The sequence below is a fragment of the Dipteris shenzhenensis genome, chromosome 7 (assembly GCF_047967505.1).
Source record: "Dipteris shenzhenensis isolate YYH24624 ecotype China chromosome 7, Dip_SZ_1.0, whole genome shotgun sequence".
Lineage (NCBI taxonomy): Eukaryota > Viridiplantae > Streptophyta > Polypodiopsida > Gleicheniales > Dipteridaceae > Dipteris > Dipteris shenzhenensis.
In genome coordinates this window covers 51,852,637-51,880,331 of record NC_141602.1, presented here as the reverse complement: position 1 = coordinate 51,880,331, position 27,695 = coordinate 51,852,637, and the positions used below count along the sequence as shown (strand labels likewise).

At 40.2% G+C, this 27,695-nt stretch overlaps 2 protein-coding genes across 2 annotated transcripts; both read left to right on the top strand.

The window, feature by feature from the left end:
- Positions 1-222: 222 nt before the first annotated feature.
- Positions 223-1,987, top strand: LOC147900478 (mitogen-activated protein kinase kinase kinase 20-like). Its single transcript, XM_087377190.1, has one exon. It carries the CDS (start codon positions 241-243, stop codon positions 1,465-1,467), a length of 1,227 nt encoding a protein of 408 aa, XP_087233316.1. The 5' UTR covers positions 223-240; the 3' UTR covers positions 1,468-1,987.
- Positions 1,988-23,406: 21,419 nt separating this feature from the next.
- Positions 23,407-24,720, top strand: LOC147900477 (mitogen-activated protein kinase kinase kinase 18-like). Its single transcript, XM_087377204.1, has one exon. It carries the CDS (start codon positions 23,422-23,424, stop codon positions 24,604-24,606), a length of 1,185 nt encoding a protein of 394 aa, XP_087233330.1. The 5' UTR covers positions 23,407-23,421; the 3' UTR covers positions 24,607-24,720.
- The last annotated feature ends 2,975 nt before the right edge of the window (positions 24,721-27,695 follow it).

Genomic DNA, 27,695 nt, shown 5'->3' with positions numbered 1-27,695 from the left:
TAACCGCATGCGACGTGGACTCTCCGTATCGCCGTGGCTGCATTCACGTACAGTTGGAGCGTTTCGTCAGCGCTGGCGTTTGGGAGAGCGCCAGCGTGGCGGATTGCTTAAGACTAAAATGGCTTCTCCGACGTGGAGGCCCATGCCAGCGTGGCGCCCCAAAGTGAATAAAGAGGCGCAACCGGCATCGTCACAAACTCATCGTCTCTTTCTCTCCAGAGCTTCTCCTCTGCAGCTTCCATGGCGACCCCAATACGTAACTGGCTTCGTAGTTCTCCCCTTGGCTCTGGTTCCTTCGCCTCTGTCTCCCTCGCTGTAGACCTCGACCATGGCCGCATCTTCGCCGTCAAATCCACCGATTGCTCCTCCCCTTCCCCCTCCCCTGAGCTTCTCGCCATCGAGAACGAACTCGACATCCTCCAAAGCCTCGACTCCCCCACTATCCTCCGCTGCTTCGGTAGTGATTTCTCCTCCGAGAACGGTTTCTCCGCCCGCAACCTCTTCCTCGAGTATATGCCCGGCGGTTCCCTCTCTGATCTCCTGAAGAAATCGCAGGGCAGGCTCGAGGAAAGTCGCGTCCGGCTCTATACACGGCAGATTCTAGAGGGATTGCACTACCTCCACGAACAGGGCATCGTCCACTGCGACATCAAGGGGCAAAACATTTTGGTGGGATCTTCAGGAGTTAAGATCGCAGATTTTGGTGCAGCTAAGAGGTTGAGTTCTTCACAGGAGGCAGGATCCGAACCCGGATCCTTCAGAGGTACACCGTTGTGGATGGCTCCGGAGGTGGTTCAGGGTGTTGGGCAGGGCCTTCCATCCGATGTATGGTCATTGGGTTGCACTGTCGTTGAGATGTTGCAGGGACGGCCTCTTTGGAGCAACACAACAAATCTCGCAGCTCTACTATTCGAGATTGGGTGCTCCGAGCAGGATCCGCCAGTGCCCGAGTCTGTCTCTACGGAGGCCAAGGACTTCCTGCATAGATGTTTGCAACGAGATCCGAAGTCTCGATGGACGACGGCCCAGCTTCTCCAGCATCCCTTCGTGAATCCAGCGAAAGGCGAGTTGGATTCCTCTTGCTATGGCGACCAGTGTTCGCCAAGAAGCATTCTCGATTTCTGCAGCGAGAGCGATGAGGAAGAGGCCATGGACTCTGTGCCCATTCTCAGTTTGCCAAGACGGATCACAAAGAGCTCCATCAGGTCAACAGCTGCAGAATCGATCTCTAACAGGGCAACAGACTCGCCAAGGGCGTCGGGATATGCTTCGCAACCGCCCACTTGGGAGGCAAGGATCCCGGAAGCAGGCGAATGGATCACAGTGAGGCGAGCAGAGGGGTGGTCGGAAGTCAGGCAGAAGCCCTTTATGGAGTCGTTAGGCGCTGGAGATTGGAGTGTGGTGCCAGTGCGGAAGGTGAATTTGGAATCCGCAGCGTTCCTGAGGAGCAGGAGGTCTGCCGAGTGAGAAAGGGGAAATGCGAGGGAAAATGGCAAAATCATCAAGCAGGTTGCTCAATGGAATGATTTCTGGAACTCAAAGCCACAACAGGAAGGGAGCTGCTCGAGGCTAAGAGAGGTGTTGCGGTCCCTGAAGGAGATGGGATCCAACATCCAAAAGTGCTCGGGGCAAAGAGTCTGTGTTTCGCTCACAACGTCTTTGGGATTTCATCGCAACACACAAACACTCGGCTGCTTCAGAGGCCTGCGGCTCTTTGCATCTTCCGATTCTTTCAGGCCAAGAACCAGCTGTTTCTTCTGCCCCAACAGCACACAAAGCTTCGCTTTTCTGCTGGCTCTCTACACAGATTCCATTTTCTGGCAGCAGCAACAGCACCACTTTTTCTGGCAATCGCCGGAATCACATAGCTTCCTGGTTTCAATCTCTGAAACTGTTATGTGAAGTTTTTCTCTAGCCTTCCCAATGGGAAGATCGATTTTGTACGAGTTCTTAATACAAAGCATTGCCTTACCACCATGACTTGTGTTAAAACATTCGATTCCATTTTATGCTTTCTTTTTCTGTTGAAGAATGAAGTGCTGCGTACGATGCTGGATGTAGATGCCTGCGCTATCAAACACCATCAAACAGCTTGTACAACCTTGTCTGTCGGTCGAGCTAATGTCACTTAAAGCTTTCAAAGTTCACTTAAGAAAGACTCGTTTCATCCCTTTGTATTTTCCACGGAGCATCTAAAATGTCCGCTTCGACCACCCCGCTTTGATATTGTTGTTTTGAGTCTTTTTAATTTTAATGTCGTGTGGGGGCGCCGTCTACTTGGTTGGCAGCCTACATGAGGAAGTAAAAGGGCAGAGCTGTATGCTTGATAAAAACAAAAACAAAATAAAATAATAGTATCGAATTTACAAAAATCCTTGTCCTAGCAAAAATTAAAGAGAAGGGCCCATGGAAATTTTTCATTTTTGCCTAAAAGGTCAAAATTGTATTAAGATAAATGTTTTCAATAAAGAAAAAGAGCGCCTTTCCACAGAAAAGGCAAAGCTAGAGCGATAAGTATCATTGCGGTGTCCAAAAAAACAAATCTCTCTTCGGATTTCCTCTAGGCTACTTTCACAGAAATGCAATCCCATTCCTAAAATTCCACAGTTACATCAAGACTAGGGCTCTTAGCGGTTGATGCATCGGGTCATTTTGGCCTCCTTTATCTCCGCCATCTTCCACTTCAACTTCACGACTATGTGTAAACTACTGCGTTTTCTTTCTAACCCCTTCCAAAGTTCTCTTGAGATTGGGCATTCCTATGGAAGATGCATACGCTGAAGCCGTTGTATAGGGGACATGCAGGTAAAACTTTGGGATTCCACTTAGCAATTCTTGTCCTTACCGGCAGCTTGCCCATTGCTACTCTCTCTTCTCAATCTCAAAATCCAAGTCATTAATCTATCAAGCGGGGCATGGTATTTCCATCGGCTTTTGGCCAAAACCGTGCCACAACAACCCGAACCTCTTTGAAATCCTTTAGATTTAACTTGGCAAAGGGCTTGCCAGTCACCCATACAAATCGTTATAGGCATCTCTAAAAAGGTGACTAGTCAGCCAATCCTCTTTTATTCTGTTAACTAGCACCGTTACCAACTAGGTTCCACTATATTAAGGCCAAAATAGCTTGCCACCTGCACAAGCAACATCCAATTGCATCCACCCGAATCCCATATTTGTCCGAAGGTTGACAATCCTTTCTTAAAGAGGCATGCTGCAAGTCTAGGGTGACTCTTTACTGTCTCAGGGCCGTGACTGAATGCCCAGTCTGAGAGCCAAAGAGACCTGCCCAAAGAAGCATCACCATACAAGTTTTTGAGGCCACCCGAGTAGCAATCTTTCACAGACTTGTAGCATCCTAGTCAACAGTTCCGATTGTGGCACCTTGACCATGCTATCAGACAATACCACATCTTGCCAAGGAGCTGAAATTCCTTTTGGTGCATTCATGCATATTAGGCTTCAAGCAATGATGGCCCACTGCTGGTTGCTCCCCAACTACCGCATTTTTAGTGCAAAGTGCGTCATTTTTAGACTTCATGTTGACCAACCCGAGGCTCCTTCACCTTTGGGGGTGTATAGTAGCTCCAATCAAAAAGAGTGCCATCTTCCTTGCCAAATCATGTTAGAAATGCTTCTATCTACTTTCTTCAAGCAAGAGTTAGAGAAAGGAAGGATAGAAAGGACGTAAAGCAGCAAAGATTCAAGGATAGGTTTTGCTATTGTTAGCTTCCCTGTGAGGGAGAGTGGTTTACCATGCCACTTGTCAAACTTCACACTCCTGAAAAATTAATGCATTTGTGGCTGCGATTCCAAAAGATTCAGTATCCAGAAGGTTTGTGGCTTCCCTCATCGAGTATATCGAGGGGAGGGAGGGGGATGTGGCTAAGCAAAGAAAGAGAGGGGGAGGAGATACTAAGAGAAAGGGGGAGAGCGATGGAAGGTGGAAGGAGGAGAAGAGCAGAGAGAGATGGCAAGGTAGAGGGGAGTGGCAGTGCGGCAGAGGGTAGATTAATTACGGGGCTTGTAAAGCAATCTCGTGATACACATAAGTGCAAAACGGGCTTTGCCCCATGCAGAAATGGACTCTAAGTCGTAGAACGGATAATTGAAGCTACCTAGCAAATGACAGTAAATATCGCAACTCATCGACCCTAGAAACACAATGGTGCTAAGTCTGGCTACTCAATCAACCACCATATAATTAATTGTGTGATACAACTGACAAATGTCACATTAACCCCTTAAATCCTTTCGCCGAAGGTTACAATAAAAAGCATTACACCCATCCACTCTACCCTCCTTTTCCTTTATCTAATCGGCGATTTATTTAATTTTAGGGGGACCTATTCACTCTAATGTCACTTCAAAGTTCAAGTTGACTTACGGTAACTTTCCACTAAGCCATCGTAGTCCTTAAAGGTTAGTTATTTCTAGGATGTTCGTGATGTACTTAATCTATGGCTACTTTGCAAAGATAGAGTTTGTTTCCATTGGGCATGATAGTCACATGTAAAGCATGATCTTAAGTACTAGCAACACAACTAAGTCGACTGCTACATCTATAATAACATTAAGATATAAGTAGTTGGTTGAACAACCAGAAAACTATGCACAAGCAACAATAGAGCATAGCAAGAGCCATTATGTATGTCTTCCATTTGCCAGTTCTTCAATTCTGCCGCATGGTCCTTGTTGGCATTCGGAAGCTAGATGGTCAAGTTCGAATCCTCCTTTAATAGCTCTTGTATCTTGTCAAGAGGATCTTCAAGTTTGTTTTGCAAGAATCATTTTGTCATCGAAAGGATCAATACACACACCATCAAACTTTGGTATTATTTTCAGCTATTGATATGCATCAAAGAGAGCGAGATGCTATGGGTGGCACCTCGATGGTACACTTGCTAGAGTTTGAATAGGTACAACATGAGATTCCTCTCATAATAATAGATGGAATCTCTTAGAAACCCATGGGTCCATATTCTTCCTTTGTTGTTAATTGTATTGACCAAGTCATTCATATCCTTGTGTAACATAAGACGTGGTATTTGTGTGTACCCAACCAATTGTTAGCTGCCTTTTAACTTTCTAGGTGACTTGCCTTGAACACATAAGGATAATCTTTCAAAAATAAGGAATTCATCATTCTTCGTTAGTGCAAGCTCTTCTTTGGTCTCCCTCTTTTCTCACCTAATTGTCTTCACTTGCCAAAGGTCACCTCACACATGCAATCTTGGTCTCTTTTTAGTTTTTTCACGTCATTGTCTTCACTTGCCACAAGTCACCCCACACATGCAATCTCTTCCTTGAAGTTTGGAGGTCTTTTCAAGTTGAACTTCATCAAGACTTGCTTGATGTTGTACTGTGGAGAGGAGTTGATGGCCATAATGTTCCCCTTTTCACATATTGTATTGCACAAAGCTCAAAGATTTTAAATACCAAATTGGTTTCACTTTGTCTAATGTCCTTAAGGTCCAAACTTCATCAAGTTGATAAAGGGCTTTGACAGTTCATTTGTTAGCATGCCTATGGGATGACTGTTCAATGTCAATGATTCCAAGACCTCAATTTTTATTGGGTCTAACTATAATGATCCTATCTAAATAGTGAGATAATATGTCTATCTGGGTCATCAACCTCAAAGCTTCCACAAAGAGAGAAAAATGGTGTGGTTCTTAGCTATCAAGCGACATAGAATATGCATACCCCCACCACACTTAATGAAATCTTTGCTACTCATCTTTTCCTTGAATATAATAAGCATCCCTAATGCCATTTCTTTTCCATAGGAGTCTCAAATCTCATTAAAATGTATTATTGGGTCTAACTATAATAATCCTATCTAAATAGTGAGATAATATGTTTATTTGGGTCATCAACCTCAAAGCTTCCACAAAAAGAGAAAAATGGTGTGGTTCTTAGCTATCAAGAGACATAGAATATGCATAACCCCACCACACTTAATGAAATCTTTCATCTTTTCCTCGAATATAATAAGCATCCAATGCCATTTCTTTTCCATGGGAGTCTCAAATCTCATTAAAGTGTTTGAAAGTTTGAAATTTTGATCTTTGGGACGCTTTTAAAACATCCCCTTTGGGTAAGATAAACCTTTTTGCTTGATAAGGAGAAATAATTGTTAACAGAAGTGGTAAAGGTGGAAAAGGAGATGAGTAGAGTGGGAGCAAGCAACCATTCACAAGTCTAGGATGTTATACAAAAGGTACACTTCTCCATTTTAAAAAGATGACATACAAGGTTATACACATAACCCTACTTAGGAACCCTACTAGGCAATTTACTCCTAGTCTTTACATGTGAGACAGGTCCATTTCTACCACTCTTTATAAAATACGCCTTATACATGTAGTGCAATCTACAACTTCAATACCCACTATTAGATTGCATTTTACATATGAGTGTGGACTACAAAAGAAAAGCCTATAATGTTGTAGTAAGTGTGGCTAAAAAATTTGAAGTAAAACTATAATACCTTCGAGCAAACTTTTCATTTATTACTACCCCTCTCATAATTGCAAGAGGTTTTGGCATAGCCACATGCTTATTGGTGGAGCACATCGACTTCTTTGTAAAGTATATTTTCTTAGATGAAGTGATGATGCACATTTATGTGCTTGGAAGGGGCATCAATAACAAGGTTCCTAGCCAAATGTATGCACCTCATATTATTAGAATATATAAGAGGTGGATTTTCTATCAAACAAATCTAATTCTAATAGTCTGCTACTAGCCCAATCTACATCTGTGAATGCTAAAGTTGAATTATTGGCTGGCTATCATGCTTCAATCCAAGAGTCTATGGTTCCTTTCACACATCAAGCACACTTTGTGCTACATAAATATAAACCCTCTTGGAATTTTGCATATATTGGATAAGAAACCATTAGCATAAGTGAGATTGGGTCATGTGATTGACAAATAGATCAAACTACCAATGAGTTGACTATATTGCTTTAGATGAATAAGCATGATAGCTTGACGTTGTATTCCATTGGAGTGTCAAAAGGTTTTGGAATTTACTATTCGAAGTTTGCTAGCAAACTTAGATTGTGTCAATATAATGTAAGAGTCTAACCTCCAATTTTTTGTTCCAAGGAAATAGTTTAAATGAGCTAAATCTTTCATAGAAAATTCTAATATAATTTTTGGTTTCACATCTATGAGAAACTGCCTACAAGATCTTATGGTAAGCAAATCATTAACATAAATGATGATATGCTCTAAGATGTTTGACAAATATTTATGAATTCTAGCATTGTATTAATGTCCAGGCTTGTTTAAGCCATAAAAAGACTTTCAAACATCTACATTTCATACGTTCTTGACTTTCAAATCAATCCATATAGATCATTTCATCGATGTACCCATTCAAATTCATTTTTCACATCTATCTTATAGATGGGCAAACCAGTGAGTTCCACTATGGCAATCTTTGTTCTCACTGTTTGTCATTTTGGCAACCAAAGCACAAGTTTTATCATAATTATTCCATAGTCTTGTGACCATCCCCCCTCGGTCTTTGTATTTATAAATATATCCACCATATTTGACCTTAACTTTGTAGACCCACTTGCATCCAATATTGTGTTTATCATTAGGCAACTCTTCAAGAGGCCACATCTTTTTATCCGTAATAAATGAATATTTTCATCCATGGCTACTTGCTATCTTTGATAAGTTGTTTATTCATTCATCCCCATCACTTTAGCCATAAAAATCATAATTAGTTGTACATTACAAAATTTTGGATAAAAAGGGGCCTTGTAGAAAATCACTAAAATAAGAGAGGCTAAATAATGTAGTATGGAACCCTGCGATGACATGTAGGCATGTGGAGACCTCTCTATAATAAAGACACCCCAATTCTAGGGGAAATTAGGTGTATTCACAAAATTTCCTCATAATTAGGTCTATAATAGGACTCCCCAATTCTATGGAAAATCAAATGTAGTTATAAAAGTCCTTAAAAATTCTTCATTTGTCCCCCACAATAAAAAGTTCCCATTAACAAGCTTGACCTTAACTTGTCAAACCTCCTTGCTTTCATCACACCCAAACCATCTAAAATCTAGAAATATGCTAACATTTTCCTTATAGTTGGATCATTTGGCTTAGATCTTTGAATCCAACCAAATCTTTCTTAGTGTGCCTCCAATTTAAAACGTTTTCTTTGTTGGTCCTTGATTGAATTGTGCTTTCAACCCCTTTTCAAATCACCTTGTTCCATTTTTTATTCATGCATTTCCGTCTTCTTTATTGATGTTCTCATCCCTTACATAAACAACATGCATATTTTTGCCTCGGCTTCACATCTCCTTTCAAAATCACATCACTTCACCCTTAACTCTTGCATTTTCCTCTTCTTTGTTTGCACTTCCCTTTCATCTTTGAAAATATTTGGGAAAAATGTATGTCAAAGCTCTATGCTACCATTTCTCCTCTTTTTTAAGTTATTAGGTTGGTGGGACCCATCCTTCCCTCATGCAATAAGGAGAGACGCACAATAAGTAGCACAAGGATGTGGAAGGGTTTTTTTACTTATCTCTACCTTGTTGAAGTGGACATTATACAAAATACAAGAATGTAGGAGGATTTTTAGTTTATCATTTTTTCCTGAAACTTTTTTCTCAGTTGATTATAGTTAGGTATTTAGTTTTATTGTCATCAAATGTGTACCCCAAGTCCACAAAATCACAACTAGAGTAGGACTAGATGATTGTGAGCTACGACTAGAAGCTAATGAAAAGTCTTTAAGGTCTTCTCTTTCCCTCCCTCCCTCCCTCCCTTGTTTTGTAAGGTCTTCCCTCCTCTACTAAGAAGTCAAAGTTTCCCCAGGCTTCTACTCCCAACAAATTTCTTCATTGACAAGGAAATGAACCATACCTTTTTGAGGTCACTCTAAAGTAAAAATCAATCTTATTCCTGGCAATGAGTTAGAAAAAACTAGAGAAGCACCTTTCCTATGCTACAACAATAGGAGCATTACTAAATTCAAAGCTAAACCTACATACCCTCTGTTTCTGACTAATCTATGATTTTTTCTTAGTCCTTTGGTTTATTAGAAGTGCTGGTTGAACTAATTGTAATTGGAACTTCAACTAATTAGCTCATGTCTAAGGCATAACACAAAAACGTTTTTTTCCTAGAAGAAAGAGAGAATAGAAGCATGTGGTGGTGCAATCCTAGAATTTTTACTTTTTTGAGCTCTACCAGTTAGTAATTTGTACTCAAGTTATGTGCGAATATCTTTGCTAACCTCAACAAGAGAAGTACCTTTTCTTCCATGATACTACCAACTCTTACACCCTAAACTCATGCAAGCTTCGTGTTCGTGTATCTTCTCTTGGTTCTCCTCCAAGGAGTTGGGGAAAGTGAGTGATTAATCAAGTTACCTACTGACTAAAGTATCTTCTAGTAAGCTATTAGACATAACAACTAAACAACTCCCTTTGGAAAGAGAGAGAGAGAGAGAGAGAGAGAGAGAGAGAGAGAGAGAGAGAGAGAGAGAGAGAGAGAGAGAAGAGTCTTTAATCACCTCACTTCAAACTTAATTCTATATCTTTTAGAATAAGGTAATTAATTCATATTTTTAGAAAGATGCATGAAACGAGATTTTCAAAACGTTTTCTCTCTTAAATTGATACTTATTTTGAGCTGTTTCATAGTTCTAACACTTGAGCACTAACATAACTATTTTACGTTGTATTTTTATGCATTTCTTGGAATAAGAATATCACTTCTTCAAAGCACACAAATCCACCATTGCAAGGCAATTAAGTGTTTTTTCATAGGTTTGGTGAGTTGATGCTCCTATATTTTTCCCATTTCAATGTTTTTTTAACTTGGACTGTAAGTTTAACTCCATGGAATATTTTTTAAAATATTTAAAATGATTATTCAAAAGAAGTCGTACAGAGGTTCTCAGTTTCATTTATTTTTTTGCTCTTAATTAAAAAAATTTTGTATTTCTTGTGACTTCAAACTTGTTCAAAAAGCAATTGCTTGATTGAGAGGTTATTTTTTCTTTTTAACTACATACAAGCATTTTACTGTAAAATCTTAGCATCAACAATTGTAAGTAATGATCGTATAAGAACATTAATTATTTCATTGTTTACTTATTTTTATTTCTTTACAAAATACATAAAGAAGGTCACGAATATTGAGAAATTTTTTGCATTCTAGGATCAAGAAAAATGATTATTAGATATCACTTCATCCATGAGATGGTGGAAATATCACTTCATCCATGCAAATGTGGAGAATCCCCAAGGACAACAATCTAGTAGATATGTTCACCACTACTACAGGAGGAATTTTCCTATTCAAACATACCCTTGGTATGCAAGATAACTTTCTTCTTTAGAGGGGAATCGATAATGCATCATGGCATAATCTCTATGAATCAAGCCAAACTCCTATAACCTTTTTGCATTTTGGTGGAAATTGTTGGCTTTATGCTCACCATGGGATAGTTCAATGCCCTCATGGGTTGTAAATATGTTAAGATCAAGAACTTGATTCCATGTAAATGGATGAAGCTAGGGTCCCCAAGAGGATGGTGTAATAACAAAACTTTGCACCATAATTTTGACACTATGCCACATGTTTCCTAAGACTTAAGCTAGTTGTAGGGTTGAGTGGTTTCCTATAAAACCCACTATTTCTTAATATTTGTTAGTTTTGTGCAATTTGTTGAGATTCTTAAGATTTCTCCAATGTTGTACATTATCTATTTGCTCTCATGAACTTCATAGGACCTACAACTATATTTAGCCATAGCCACTACTCATTTTCCTTTAGATTTTTTCATAATCAACCATAGAGCAAGGATCTTACGCAACCATGTCTAATTGTTATCGAGTATCTTGATTCTACTCTCTAATTTCTAGTTGTAGTTTTTTTCACTAGAATGTTTATTATCTTACAAGTTTTTTAACTCTACTATTTTGATTATGCATGTACATTTGTTTGGAAATAGCAATACCCTTGTTAGGAGTTACTTTATATGGTAGCCTTGTTGACTTTGTTGGATTAGTCTATGTGGCAGGCTCCAACAATGCCTGTATGCCATCTAACACATACAAGTCAACCTTCCTCGTGCACTCCTCATTTTTAGGGGCTGACAGATGGGAGTGACGTTCTATAAATGCATGTACGAAACAATAATGAAATTGGTGACCACCCTAGCCTTTGCAATAGTGGGTGTCCATCAAATGTCAACTTTCATATAAGTTGGACATATGATAGGTAATATTTCTCATATCCATTACTCACACACCCTAAAACTCAAGAACTTCCAACTAAGCTCATTACTTATATGTAAATTCACATGGTGAATCATCCATTAGAACTTGTACATCCAGCAATTTCCTTCAGGTTTTTTCATAATCAACGATAGAGCAATGATCTTATGCAACCATGTCTAATTGTTATCGATTACCTTGATTCTACTCTCTAATTTCTAGTTGTAGTTTTTCTCACTAGAATGTTTATTATCTTACAAGATTTTTAACTCTTCTACCATTTTGATTATGCATGTAGATTTGTTTGGAAATAGCAATAGCCTTGCTAGAAGTTAGTTTAGAATTTTGATATCTACATATAAGCCTCTTTATTATTTTTTCTATGAAACCTCAGCATCAATGATAAGAATATAAGATAAATTTAGATCATATTTGATTGATTTGATTATTTGGAATGTAGATTTGTAACGAATAGTAACTTTGCTAAGAGGTCTTTTTATGATTTTTATGTAGATAAGTATTTGTTTGTTTTCTTCATGTTTGGTTTAAAATTTTGGATTCTTTATAGATAAAGATTCCAACAAGAAGCAACCCATGTATCTATGCAGATTTTATCTTCTTAGAAGGCCAACTGATTTACATCACTCACTCATGAAAGAGGGATACTACACCATTTTCCACCCAACCATGTGACTCCCTATGAGCTTGTATGTGCATGTTCTTGAACTACTTTTGAGTTCTTTAATACCTGTGTCTCTCTCTAGAGACTTCCCCCATGCCCAATGCTTGACACTTGAAACCCATTGTGCTATACTAGTCATTAACAATACTGGTTGGTAGCCCATACAATTTATAAGTAAGATCCACAAAAATCCTATCTAATTCTAGAGTTTTAACCTCTTGATTCATTGGAATAAAGTGATCCATCTTGGTCATCTAATCCACAATTACCCAAATAGAGTCATGCCCCCTCTGTGTCCTAAGTAATCTAACAATAAAATCCATGGAGATACTTTCGCATTTGCCAGATGGAATCTCCAATGGGTGGAGACCTCCTACCTTCAGGCATTTAGCCTTATTGACCTGGAATTTTTGGCGTTTAATACATAGTCTTGGACATTCTTATCTATTCTATGCCAAAAGACTTTCCTCTTTATTAGAAGCACATACGTCTTATGAATTCTCGAGTGTCCAGCAATTGGACTATCATGACACTCGAAAAGAGTTTGGCACCTAATGTAATTATTATCCGAGATGCATACTTGACCCTTGTAGAGCAGGTAGCCATAGTCAATACTATATTTTTTCAATTGAGTCCTTTATCAAAAACCTATGGTGTGTCACCATTTCCATGTGACTATTCAGTAAAAGATCCTCAATTGGTTAGATCCCTCATCATTATTGCTTTCCATATTTCATAAAATTGAGGATCAAACTCACATGTTTCTTTTAAGGACTCTAGGAAATCATTTTGAAATTAAGTAAAAGTCAATTCTTTAACTATTGGCATTCGGCTTAGGGAGTCTTCTACCACATTAAACTTCCTCTTTCGGTATGTGAGCTATGTCAATTGGATATCAAACTCTTGCATTATTTCAGCCCATCTAGCTTTTCTTCCTTTAAGCTTTGGCTAATTGCAAATCCATTTAATGCTTTCTTGATAAAAAATTATTTGAACTTTGGCACCATAAAAATAATGCCTCCGTTTTTTCAAAGCATAGACTCTCATAAGCCGAGTAATTCCGTAGGGTAGGCCCTAACTTTTTGCTTTTAAAAGCCACTAGTCAACCTGTTTGTAAAAGTAATGTCCCAATAGCAAAGTCAGTTGTGTCTATTTCAACCACAAATGGTTCGTTCGAATCCCCTACCTCTAAGACACGAGTAGATGCTAAAGACGCTTTTATTTTCTCAAAACTATTATTTTAAGGTTCATCCCATATGAAGGTATTTCATCATCAGAACAACAATATTAGCATAGTCTTGGATGAACCTCCTACAAAACCCAGACAAACCTCAAAATGTCTACAATTTTTGTAGGTTTGTAGGATGTGGCCATTCCAATATGGCCCTTACATTTTTAGGATCCATAGGAATCCCTTCTTGGAATATAATATGTCCCAAGTACTTCACTTCTTTTGCAAATAATTCAACATTTGGATTCTTTTACAAAAAGAGAGTTATCTTTTAGCAATTGGAACACTTTCCTCAAATGTTGCAAATGTTTTTTTCAAGTGTTACTATAGATAATGATATCATCTAAAAATACAATAGCAAATTTTCCTAAATATGGTCTCAAGACACTGTTAATAAGTGTCATAAAAGTTTCTAGAAACCAAATAACATTACTTTAAACTGATAATGCTTGTACATTGTACAAAATATCTATGGGACATCCTCTTCTCTCATTCGCACTAAGTCATATCCTAATCTTAAGCTAATTTTAGTAAAATATTCTCCCCTTGCAATTGACCAAAGAGCCCCTCTCAATGCGAGGCCTATGATATTTATTTTGTATTGTGATTTTATTCAAGGCTCACTAATCTATGTATAAATGCATAGTTTTCTTAATTGGTGATGGCCATGATGAGTTACTAGGTTTTGAATGTGGGCCTTCCTAAGGTGTTCTATTTATTGTCTTTTGACCTCACATTCTTTTGTTTGACTAAGTCTATAGGGTGGTTTATAAATAGGGGTAGATCTAGAAATTATGTCTATTTTGTGATCTAAGCATTAAGCAAATCACACAGTGAAATGACTTTCAATTCAACCATTAAATCATTAAAAGAAGATTCATACTTTTAAACAAAATTTGTTATTTTTAGATGCAATAGCAATAAAATCACCATTAAAAGTAACTTCATGTAGGCATACCTCACATTGTTGATGGTGTAGAAGTTGTTATGATTCCATCAAACAAATAAGGGGAGAGTTGGAAACATCACGTTCTCCGTGAATCTAGAAGACTCGACCATATTTTTCAAAATATAATGGAGTTGTTCAATTAACTCCGCTGGAAGCTATGCCCAAGACTATACAACCATTCTCAACCAAGAAGAACATCTACTCGATCAAGATGCATGATTTGGAAATCCAAGGCATCTTAACAGCCTTGAATGTCCACCTCCACACCATGAATGGTGTCCCAAATCTTTTTATCACACTGCTCTCTACTAGAGAGACCACATATTAATGGGCACTAGGACTACCTGGCAGCTTCAATTCTTAACTAACGAATAGTTTAAGAAAGTGTGTCTCGCAACTCTATCATCGAACATAACTCTTACCTTTTGCCCGGGCCCTTAATTTTTCCATACATCCTCATTAATCATGAGGACGAAAGGTGGGCTGCCACATTGCTGATGATAAGCAACACATGTGGGTGGTATCCTCATGAAAAACCTCTACCTCGGTGTACTTTTTAGTAACTTTAAGCAGCAACTCCTACGTCGCATGTATTTGTTTTGTGGAAGTTTATTTGGGGTTTTAGCTCCCACCTATCTATTTTTAGGGAAATTCCAAGTCGTGGAGGTCCATTTGGGGCTTTAGCTCCCACTTATCTATTTTTAGGGTAGTTCCAAGTAGCATGATATTTGCCTAAATATTCTGCTTAGCCTTCTCATAATCCTCTTTCTTTAGGAGAGGATATCTTTGTATTTGAGGTTTATTGAGCGGTGCCTAGGAAACCTCCTTCTTGAAATCCCCCTTGCTTTTTAGGTTGGCAAATTTGTTGAACTTAGGAACAAAACCAATTTGTTTTGAAGTTCCAACTTTGGATCTCCCCCTATTGTCATCATACATTTGGGCATATTTTATTGCTTCCTCAAAGGTCTTGGGAGAATTTCTTCTCACCTCAACCTTGTGTCTTTTAGACCTCTCCACCAAACCCCTAATCTTTTGTAATTTGTCAATTTCCTTCAACTTAAGGACTACTTCCCTCTAGTTTGCTATGTACTAGACTAAAGTGTTCTTACCCATGCTACAATTGTCCCAAGCTTCCCAAGCTCTTTCTAGTTCATTTTTAAGTAAAAACTCTTTTAAGAGATCTTGTTCAAATTCAGTCCAATACATAGGGATTCTATCATTTTCCTTGAGGCTCATCCACCATTTGTAAGCCTTATCTCCAAGGTATTTTCAGGAGGGGTGTTCCTGAGTCAATGGAAGTCTTACCACTTTTGCAAGAACGTATTTATCGCATGCTTATTGCATGCTTTCTCTTACCCATACAAAATTGGTGGTTTCAAGTCCTTAAGAATGTTAGACGTTTCTTTAAGTCGAGAGGTAGACCTCTCAAGTTGACTAGGAGGAGTTAGTGGTTATGCCATGGGAGTTACCGATTGAGAATCAAATAGCTGGGATATGGCTTTAGTTAGAGATTTTAATGCATATTAAATAGCCCCTACTTGTGTTTCAATATTTTGTATTTGAGTTTCTAGTTTAATGAATTCCGAATACAGAATTCCATAATCACCATAATCAATATCCTTCATTTCCACAGTATCATCATGGGTTTCCTCTTAAGTTTCATCTTTGACAATCACCTTTTTTTTCTCGCACTTTCCTCGCTATCCCTAATCATCTCATCTCTTTGTGGAGTTGTCATTTTAAAATGCAAGTTTTTGCAAAAAATTATAAAGTGAAAATCTTTATAATAGAGAGAAAAATGTGATGCCTTGGATTTGTTTTTGAAGTTATCTTTCTTTCTTCGATTCACAATCTCTCCTTTCGATCCCGCTCTTTCACTTCCTTCGATCTCAAATTCCTCAACACAAGCTTTGATCTTTTTCTTTGAATTTGGGGACCTTAGATGATTTAGCTTTTTTAATAAAAAAGATCTATGACCTTAGATGACATGGCAATCTTCTTCTTATTCTGTGACTGTGCAAGTCATTATGTGCCTAGCTTCTTGTCTATGATTTGCAATTTGTCAATGCTAAGATCACCATCTTCTCTTAAGCAACCTTCTTGCTGTTGGTTGGGGCACCTAATCAAGCATCTACTTGGCTCTTGCAATTTACTGCATCTCTAGATCACCAAAGTCATCATCTCCTCTCTATCACAGGCCTTTGATAACCCAAGCAAAATAGCTAAGACCCTCCTTCTTTTTTTGTGCCTATATCCCTCATGTTGTCTTATAGAAATCTAGCAATCTGCAACCTGCACGCTCTCTTTTGACTGAGGCAAAGTCTTCGAGATGCATGTTAGAGATGGCGCGAGAGAAAAAAAATTACCCCAAGAGAGTCCAAGATGTTGTCTTGATATTGCATCAAAACGAGGAAAATTATCATGGCTGCCATTTTTTTTAGTGATCTTGATTGTTTGATTAGTTCTGCAGAATTGTAGCCATCGTTGTTGTGGAAATAGAATTGACTATGTCTCCTCTCTTGCTTCAGGGTTAAATGCAATACTTAGAGTTTTACCTCGGGATTAAAATCAAATAGATTTACTTAGACGTTTACCTCATAATTAAAATCAAATAGGTCAGCTGCTCGCTTGCACACAAATTCTACCTCAGCTTGCACCTCCGCCTCCATGTTAATCCTTCATCCTCCTATTTTCTCTATCAACAAGAGATTAAATGTATCCTTCTAGAGCTCTGATACTAATTTTACTCCATCACATTAGAGGAATATTGTACCAATTTTACTACATCACATTAGAGGGATATTGTACGCTTGATATATAGACATCAAAATACACACCTTGCAACCAATTGCAATAACACTAGTAACACTAGCAACATTACTATTAACACTAATAACACTAGCAACATTAGTGTTAACATGGAATCACCCACAATACTAACCATCTAGCTTGGCAAAACACAAGTAGTTAGGCATCCCCAACTAAACCCCATAAAGCATCCACTAGGACCCCCGCCACCGCGTCCGATATGCTCCTATGGAATACTTTGCCATAGTCACACTTGACTAAAATAAAAATAATTTCCATAGCAAGAAATATCAAAAATACAATTCTATAACATCCCTCTTGCTTGGAGTGCAACTGATCTTAGTTGTATATTTGACTTTCTAAGTCAACGAGTAGAGATGTGAAGAGTACTCTCTTGGATATTCATCAAGTAGCATCATGAAATATTTTTCTAGAGATCTTAAGCTCTCATTAGCAAGAGATAATGAATTTATCCAATTCAAAACTGATAAAAGATTATTCTTATTCTTAACCTATACCAAGAGAAAGTACTATACCACATCCATTCATTTCTTATGTTATTTTATACCACATCCATTCATTTCTTATGTTATTTTGGTACAGATCCAAGCATCATATTTGTCATATTCCTCAATATCTATACCATCCCATACTAGTATGATATTGAGAAATAATAGCAAATACAAAGCATACTTCTTTTTCCTTTTGATGTGAGTAGCAATAAGTGACATATACTATTCTGTGATCAGAAAAGGGTATATGTACGTCATTGTCTAATCACAGGTCAAAGTTTTTTATTTAACTTGGTAGCTAGTAATGATCCAAATCTTGTAGTTGCAGTTAAGCATAGTGAGTGGCCTTCAATTTCTTAACTCCTCCTTGTCCCCCTCCTTAGGAATTAGTTTGATAACTCCCCCATTGATATGAGTAGGCAGATTCCACTGCTAACACTCTCTTGCCATAAAAGAAGGAGATAGGATCAAAATCTTTTGTAGAATTCAATAGGTAGTCCATCTTCTCCTAGTTCATCAATACACAGAGGTTTTTCAAGGTATTTGTTATCAAATTTGAGTACAGTGTTCTTTCTAGCAATTCCCTGGCATTAGTCACATTTGCATCAACTTGTATAGTGGAGGATAACAAGTTCTGAAAGTGGAGATGAATGAGATGAATATTCTCCTCAATAGAAGAGGCAAGAGAATTGTCAGCTTTTCTAAGGAGGGGAATCTCTTCCTTAGATACTTTTCTACTAATAAGTTTGAAGTATTCTTTGGTAGGTCTCTCAGCTTTACCAACCCACCAATCTCTAAAGTATACTTTGGAATCATTAAGCAAAATCTGCTCTTGTACCTTGAGTTCATTCCTTTTCCCAATCAGGTCTGCCTAGGCATGTAAGTCCCCTTGTCTGGCTAAGCTTTCCAAAGAGACAATCTTGTCTTGAATAATGTCCATTCTCTTGGCCCTTATTTTTGCTCTGTCTTTTCTTGATTTTCTGAGTAATCTTTGGGTTTGTTCAATAGCTATACACCAAGAATCATTGGCTGAGATAGTCTCAGAGAAGGCCATCAACCAGATTGCTTTTATCCCTTCCTGGACACTTTTAAGGTCAAAGAGTTTGGGGTTGGCCTTAAACTAGGAGGTGGTTTGTGGTCCTAGGCCAAAGTCACATTTGAGGAGGAATGGCTTGTGGTCAAAGAGAAAGAGGGAAGAGAAGACCTGCGTTTGAAGAAAACTAACCTGACTTACTAGCTCTTGAGAAGCATAGATCCTATCCAATCTAGCCTCTCTTCTGTTGGCTCCAACTTGATTGTTGGACCAAGTAAAAGCAGCTTTCATCCCCATGTCAACCAGGCTTAGGTCTTCTTTCAGGTTCTTCCATATAGTGAGTTCACTACCTCTTATTACAGTACCTTTACCAAGCCATCTATCCGTGGAGTTTTCAACCATGTTAAATTCCCCCACCACAAAACACTTGTTGCCTGCATGACATAGTGTTTCCCAACTGACCTTTTTGTCCTGTATATTATTAGGGACATACACTGAAATCACAGTGAAAGACTGACCCTGTAAAGAGCACTTGAGCATAATCCATCGATGTAGTGTATCCAGTTCAACACCTAGGATTCCATGGGAATAATTAGAAAGTATCCCAATTGCCACTCCACCCTTTCCCTCCTCATGCTGGGTGAAGAACCAGTTTTAAGTCTGCTTTTAAGAGAGGCTCTAGAGACTTTGACCTCTTGTAACGTAAGAAATGTAGGTGAAAGATTATTGACTCTTATCCAATAAGCTACTTCTTCTCCTCTACCAGGGTCAGTGAGACCTCTGACATTGAGGGAGAGGATGGCTATTGGTGTACTTTAACATTCTTTTTAGTCCCCTTTCTGGCCTTGGGATTGGGGCTATTGACTTGGGGGGAGGCACCTTTACCTTGGGAGAGCTTTCTCTTGCTTTGCACTTGAGTGAAGGACTTTCCTTGAACCAGAATATCCTTTTCAATAGCTGTGACAATGTCTTGCTCATCTTCTAGATCTTCCTCATTGCATCTAGAAGAGGTCATCTCATCAACTCTATTGATGTTCTCTTTAAAGTCTTTTGAATAGCCTGGCTCTACTTGAGCATCTAAATCCATATTCTGATTTTTTTAAATCCACTCTTCTGTCTCACTATCAACCATGGCATCAAAGGTGTTGTTCAGCACAAGAGAGTCATCTAGTTTCCCTTTACCTTTGTCCAGAGAGGGTTTGGGCTTGGCAGGGCCTTCGTTCTGAGGAAGGGACTTTTCAAGGTTAGCTGGGACCTTGGGGATCCATTTCTCAGTCTATTTAGTGTTGTTAGGTGTAGGAGGATCCTTGGGTTTGGCTTTAGCTCTCCTCTGTGGGCAGTTTTTAACTGCATGACTTGCTAGTCCACAGAGGAAATAGGAATTTGGCAGATTCTTGTAGAGAAGGGGCTGCTTTCTGTATATACTTCCATTTCTAATCACCATGACCAAGGTGCTGGGTAGATCCTCAGCAATGTCCATTTTGATACACACCTGAGGGTTAGCTCTTGGATTAATAAAGTTTCCGTTCTCAACACCCACTATCTCACTCGGACCACTGCATAGGGAGGCAATTTGTTTGCAGAGGCACATAGGAAGATTTGGGAGTTCTACCCATACAGGGGTAATAGTGGACCTAGGCAAGTCAGGATTGAAGTTCTCCTTCCACTTCTCTAAGTAGAGAGGTTGGTGTCTAACAATCCAAAGAGTATAGTTGAGGGCCTTCGAAGCCATACTAGGAGACTCAAAGAGGAAGACAAAAAAACATTTCCTCAAAAACCTCACATTGGTGACATTAATGCCTTGTCTCACCCAATTGGTTCTCACCCCCAGTTGTCAATAAACATTAAGGGGGGTCTGGGACGAGGAAGGAAGCCAATAAGAGCATGGGTGCTAAGCCAATCTATAGAATCAGAGAGAAGTTCTTCATTTATGCAACTTGCTTACCTCTTGCAGATTTTTGGCTCTCACCAAAAGAAGTCTCTTTCTCTTCCGTGCACTTTCTTTCATCTGACGGGGTGCTATTGGCGGGGGCCTATGGGTCTTTCTGTTCTACCTCGACGTGAAGGTTCCTTTCGCTTCTTTCAAGCTCTTCCCCAAGTCCACTTTCAACAGTGATTCGAGGGTCTTTTTGATTGTCAGAGGCCGGACCTACACTTGGCACAACTCTGGTGATGCTGGCTCTTTCTTTACCTCCTTCTCCATCGCTGGTTCTTCCTTTTCCTCTTTCACTTCGATCATGTTCTTGAGCTCGAAGTTGGAGCTCTCTAGCTCCCTATTGGCTAGCTTTGGAGCTGGAAAGTCTTTCTGTGTCTTCGGAGTCTGTCCATCCTAGATTGGTAAAGCAAGAAGGAGAATCCTTTCTCGCGGGAAGGTAGAAGAATCCTCCTCTATGTTTCTGAGCTACGGTCGTAAGATACCGTGGCCCCCCCTCTCCCAGCTCAAAAAGCTGATAGTGAGTGTCCATTCTGGCAAGTGGTGATGGAGCTTTGTTCGAGAAGGTAGATGCTCTATCTTGACTAAGGGACCCTGTGTCTCTATTCAAGAACGTCTGGCAGCGTTCAGCAAAAAAAGTGTTCTTTTTACCAAGTTCAGGGAACGTTTCCTCACTTACCAAGTCAGCCGTCCAATTTTGGTAGGCTAGAAGATTAGGATGTGACAGGCCACCACTGTTATCATTTCCGTTCTCCTCATCCATCTCTTCATCCAAGTATTTTCCATGGCTTATTGCACCATAGTTTGGCCTGAGTGGTGGGCGGGGGAATCTATCTTGTAGGTCTCCATCTCCATCTCCATCATCATCCTCCATTTCGTCCTCTATTCTCTAGTATTTTAGATAGCATAGTTGGTGCTGCTCATACTCATAGAGTCACCTTGATGATGAAGTATCCTTTCCCCTACTTTTCTTTCTTTGCAAGAGTTAAAAACTTACATGTTAGCAATTTGATTATAATTGAATGTTATAATATGTTACTCCTCATTGAATGATGCATGGGTGCAAATGTGTGAATTTTAATTTTCTTTTATTTTGTTTGAATGATACATAGATGGAGATGCATTGTGCATAGTTATTCATCATAGAGAAATTGGTTGATTCATAAGGCAATGTATTTCATATAATAGCGGCTATCTAAATATAGGCCCCCAAGCCCCAAAGCCATTATACTAACGGATATTTGGATAGTAACACCCAAACCCAAAACCATAAGTATTCCCAGGGATTACCAATGGTAGTGTGGCCTCTACCGACGGCAATAATTAACCTATAACAAATGGCAGTACCAGTGCTAGTCCATTGATTTCCAAATATTTGTCACCGAAAAGTGCAAATGCATGATTGCGCCCATCATTACGTGAGAATGACATTCATCTACCAAAAGGGTACGTGATTCTGTGAATATTACATCCCTGGATATGCATGTAGTCAATGAAATTTCCAAACAGAATCATACTCCCTATCTTTTTCACTTCCATGATTGGGGGGCTCCTTATCTTCAAGAAGAAATTTTTTCCCCCCCATTCGCTCCGTCGAAGAAAACCTACAATATAATTTAACAAAATTTGGCATTAGCTTGCTGCAACCAAACAAAAAGTTTAATCTCTTTAAATCTCCAGGTGCCATTTTGCCAAACTGTCTATAATTAACGATTTTCTTCCTCCTTAATAATAACAAGCAGGTTGGATCATTGTAGGTCCCTAGATTCCAAGGTGACATGGTTCTATTTTGGGCTCTTGAATATGCCAAGATACTCTATCTATTCATTTTAACAACTTGATATTTATGTCAATCAAGTTTTTAAAATTCTCAAAGCTATTAATTTTGGGCATATAAAAGGTATTATTGCACGCTCTCAATTTTGGCCACTTGTTACACGTGATAAAAATAGTGTTGGTTGTCTCATTCAATGATTAGGGGTTTGATTTGAAATCTCTTACATCAAGCATAAAGGCAAAGGATTGCACTAGAAAGGTTATATAAAAAACTTTATATGAAATGAATAGGCCATATGAAGTTATTATTTGAGAATATGGGCATGAAGTCATGTCTAGTGCAATTTGATTTCAACACATGCGATGAAGAATTGAAACATCTATGTATGAGAACTCTATATGATGATATCATTCATGATGTCACGTAGCGCACATTGATATCATGTGGGGAGAGTAAATGCTTGGATCTTTAAGGAGTTCGACATATGGGTTGATAAGGTTTTGGATTTTTGCAAGCTGTTATGGGACGGTCCACGAAAGACGAGTACCAAGGCTTAGAAAAGAAAGAGCTTCAAAGAGGGGAAGTTGAGAGGTAGACGATCGAGCATGGCAAGTTCAAGGTTGGCCGTTCAAAACGTGGGCCGCATCCATGTGACACGTCCATGATCGTGAAGCTACAGGCTGAAGAGGTAACTGAAGCCAATGTCCAAACTGCGCCACGTACGCATTCCAGGGGATGGATCATGGCTTATAGAGAGAGTCTTCGTACCATAGAAGGACGCGGCCTGCATGCGGTGTTTCGACTGCGGCTTCCGATGAGCTGGAGTCAGCTTTCTAGAGAAACGTCCCTTGCGTTATTAGACGAAGAAGAAGCTTTCAGCGCAGATGCAGCACGGAAGCTTCTTAATATAAGAGTCGTCCACGTGGAGCATCAACCGAAGTTACCGAAATTCGGCTGCCGGCAACGTCGGCTATGAGTCATGACGTGCGCAAAGTTTGTTTATCCGGATCCCCTGCGCACTTTGAAGTTAGAGAATCCCAGTCGACGTGGCGGACGCCCATACACCAGCAGCCGCAAAGCCCCGTAGAGTCGCCCTTGCGGCGTCTGCCATGTGGAGCTTCCAACTGCCAGCATGGCGGCCCGACAGCGGCCTACGTGGCAGGGAAGTTAAAGAAGGCGGTCCTTCTGTGGCTTTCTCCCAAAGCTTCGTCTTCTTTGTTGTGAGCTCCATGGCTTCTTCGTCTCCCATCCGCCACTGGCTCCGCACCTCCCCCCTCGGCTCTGGCTCCTCCTCCTCTGTCTCCCTCGCCATTAACCTCCACAATGGCCTCCCCTTCGCCCTTAAGTCCCTCCATCTCCCCTCCCCCTCCCGCCTCCTTGCCCTCCACCATGAACTCCATATCCTCCAAAGCCTCCACTCCCCCCGCATCCTCCGCTGCTTCGGTGCCCATTCATCCCCTCCCCATGGCTTCACCCTCTTCCTCGAATACATGCCCGATGGTAGTATCTCTGACCTTCTCCAAAAATCCGGTGGCAAATTGAACGAGAGCCTTGCTCGCCTCTACACCCGCGGCATCCTCGAGGGATTGCATTACCTCCACCAACGCCGCATCGTCCACTGCGATATCAAAGGGCAAAACATCTTGGTGGGATCCTCGGGCATCAAGATCGCCGATTTTGGGGCAGCCAAAAGGTTGGACGATCAAGAGTCCGAGCGGGAATCCTTCGGAGGTACACCCCTGTGGATGGCACCGGAGGTAGTCCAGGGGATTGAGCAAGGCCTCCCATCGGATGTATGGTCTTTGGGATGCACCGTCGTCGAGATGTTGCAGGGACGCCCTCCTTGGGCCAATTCAACAGACGTCGCAGCTCTGCTCTTCCAGATTTCTCAAGGGGATCCGCTGTTGCCAGAGTCTCTCTCTGCTGAGGCCCAGGACTTTGTACGAAAATGTTTACAGCGAGATCCCAGGGCTCGATGGACTACGGCCCAGCTTCTCCAGCATCCCTTCGTCAAAGTGCAATCGAAAAGCGACAGTGATTCTCCTGATTACCACGATCAGGGGTCGCCAAGGGGCGCTCTTGAATTCGGCATTGAGAGTGACACAGATGACGAGCCATCGGACTCTCTACCAATCCTTCCCGTGCCCAGAAAAATCGCAAAGACCGACTCAGCTGCACAGGATATCGGCATGGCTAGGCGATGTATTTCGTCGGTCTCTCCCAGAGATGCAACCATCCCGACCACGGGCAAATGGATCACCGTGCGGAGTGCAGAGGGATGGCCAGAAGACAGGCAAAAGCCCTTCATGGAGACATTTGGAGCCGCGTATCCAAATCTTGTGCACGTGAGGGAGAGTTGCAAGGTAAATTTGGACTCACTGGCATTCCTGAGGAAAAGGAAGGCCGCCGAGTGAGATCACGAGCACGCTAAAGGAAGGTGACCAGTTTTGCGCTGTGAAGATGATTGCCAGATCATCAATTCGATTGTAAGCTCGAAGGAAAGGGTTCAACGGAAATCGGTATACAAAGGGGTCAAGCCTGGGAAGAGGAGGGCGGTTCCGGCGATGGAGAGGGGGAGGAGGTCCTGTGCGGTAGCTGCTGCTTTGCAAGCAATGTGGTGAGCTATGTTGGCTCCGGCGCTGTCTCCCACCAGGAACACGCGACCCACATCCATCTCCTCATCACTAGGGAGTACGATCAGTTTGATGCTTGCGATCCATAAGTTTTTAGCACCCAAACTCCGCGAGTCCGTGCAGGGACGACACATTTCGTCGCCAAAGTTGCGAAGCAGTTGCAAACGGTCCGAGGATCCCTTCGGATTGAACCGCTTCTCAAGGCTGCTTATTATCACAACTTCAAACTCTATCATGAAGAGCTTCAAACAGCCACATTGGATGGATGCAAACGTGAAGGGTTTTCAAATTTTGAGCCTCCTGTTCAAATGCCAGTTCCAAGTTTCTTCCCGGAGAATTGTATGTCAAAAAGCAATGACACGACTCCAGTTCCAAGTTTCTTCCCGGAGAATTGTATGTCAAACAGCAATGACATAACTCACCAGTTTACAATGAAAAGATTGTTTTGGACCAATTGGTGCACCCATGAAAGCATGCTTTTACTTGACGCAAGCAGTCGCTGCGCGTTTGATCGACAGCTGTAGGTGTCCAAAGAAATACGATGTAAAGTGTTATTTATGTGGCTTTTTCGTGTGCTTTGTTAAACCGTGTTGCGATAGCGTCCACGGTCCATCTCACAACCACCTACGTGTAGAGTCATGTAGACACACCCACTCTCCTTAAGTCTTACGTCAACATACACGCTAATCTAGGACTATGTCTTACTAGAGAACCTTCGAGGGCCTCCCTGCGCAGGCCAGTAGGGCTGGCTTTCTTTCAGCTCTGCAATGCTAGCCCAGCAACCCCATTTCAAGCTTTGCTAGCTAGCATTGCAATGCCCAGGTGCTCTGATTGGTCCAGAGACTTGGATGGCCTTTCCGTTGGTTGAGAGAACTTGCAAAATCCCTGACATACCATCATTACAGTAGTCTTTAACCTCACAAGCCTTCACGGGGACGTGCCTGTAGCAAAGCCAGCTAGACCCAACTACAAACATAAAACAAGAGTGCAAACAAACAAAGCCATAATGCCTTCAAGAATGTACCCTTCGCCCACAAATTTTGGGAAGGTCTACATTTTCTTTATTGTCTCATGTTTCCTTAAAGCACTTCCTCAAACAACCCATTATTCTACCATTGATTAAAGCTAGTACATTCACACATTTTGCTCGAAGAGACGAATTTTCTTTTGCTTTATTGACAATCATGGAGCTATCGTTCATTGTCTTGCACCTACTACAATCTCATGTTCAAATCCTCAAAATTTCAAACTTTAAGGCACAACATGTTATTAGCATTGTGTTTCACTGCAAACTCCTTTATACTAATGGCTTCTACTGGCTTATACTTAAAGCCACCATTAGTTTGCTCACCTACACTCAACTTGTTTTGAAGCCCTTTGAACACCAAATAATTGCCATTGCTCTCACTTGTAGTATAAGAAAGGCATAGAAGAATAAATTTTTTGTTTGGGAAATACAATTGGTTTCTTGGGTTAAACTTCCAGGATCAATTCAATTAAGTTAAGGCTTTTTGAGACATGCCAATCCTTAGAGAAATGGCTTCAAAATCCTAACTTTGAGCATATGTAGCTAGAGTGGTCGCTACATCAGGTGAGACAGCAATAAATGTTGCAATCTCTAGCTTCTCTTGTAATCCCCTTAACTATTTCTACCATGAACTTAGCAAATTGCCAACCAGAAGGCTCATTCCAATAATGTGGCAAAAGCTGTGCAATTTTTCCAATAAGTGAACAAAGACTAGTCTGACATGAGCTTTCCTATGGAGAGTATGTGTAGTACAATGGAATGATTTGTGAAAGTGTTGATTGGCAATACTTCACATACTTTTTGTCATATAAGCATTGAATAGCTGATCCGGCCTTCTTATCCTCTTCTAGCTGCAGTAAATGAGCTTCAAATTGTGCCATGTTTTTTACATGCCAAAATTTGTCTTTGGTTTCAACCAACTCTTTCTCATACTCCTTGCCTACACGTTTCTCTATTGTATCAAGCTTCAATTGCAACCTAATATTTTGACCCAATGTCCAACTACAAGCTATACATGTAGCAAAATTTAGTGGCTCATTACTTTCAGATTCCAATGGTGCTTTGATAGATCCATGTCTCTAGTTCTTTTCTTTCATGCAAGATATTCACATGGGTTGTGGAACTTTTAGCATTTGTGTGATGATTGTGGCAGTTCCAATCTAAGGCTTTTGAACATTTATTTTAGGATGGCATATCCCAAACTCCTTTCTTCTAGTATAAGTGAGAGCAATGGTTTAGTTTGGTCAAGGGCCTTTAGAACAAATGGCAAGCAACCTAGGTGAGAAAAAAATGGTGGATTTTAAGTGTAAGACACTAGAAGCCATTAATATAAATGAAGGTCAAGGTAGGTGAGTGTTTATGGGTTCATTAGGGCACCTAAAACTAATTCATACATTGCAATATGACACAAAATCCTCGCAACTCACATTGCTTCTATAAACTTAACACAAATTTTCATTAGATAAATAGGATAGGAAAGGAAATACATAACTATGAAGAGGGAAAAACATAAGATTGGGAATAACAAAAGTATTCATTACGGATTTTAGATACACACTTTGTATCTAAAACTGTATTTATATATGCATCCATATTATGTACTAAATATATACATGGATATTCTACTATGTATCACTAGCACACTTGGTGGATCATAGGAATTTTAGAAAAAAACCTGACCTGAACCCACTACTCAGTGTGGTCAGTAAACTTTCAATGGACTAAAACTAAACGCCCTTCATGAGGCAACATCTCTCCAATCTAGTACCATGCAGTTAATAGAGTGAAGAGCTTGATGCAATACCAAGATTCAAACTACTCCCATACATAACCGTTTACAATT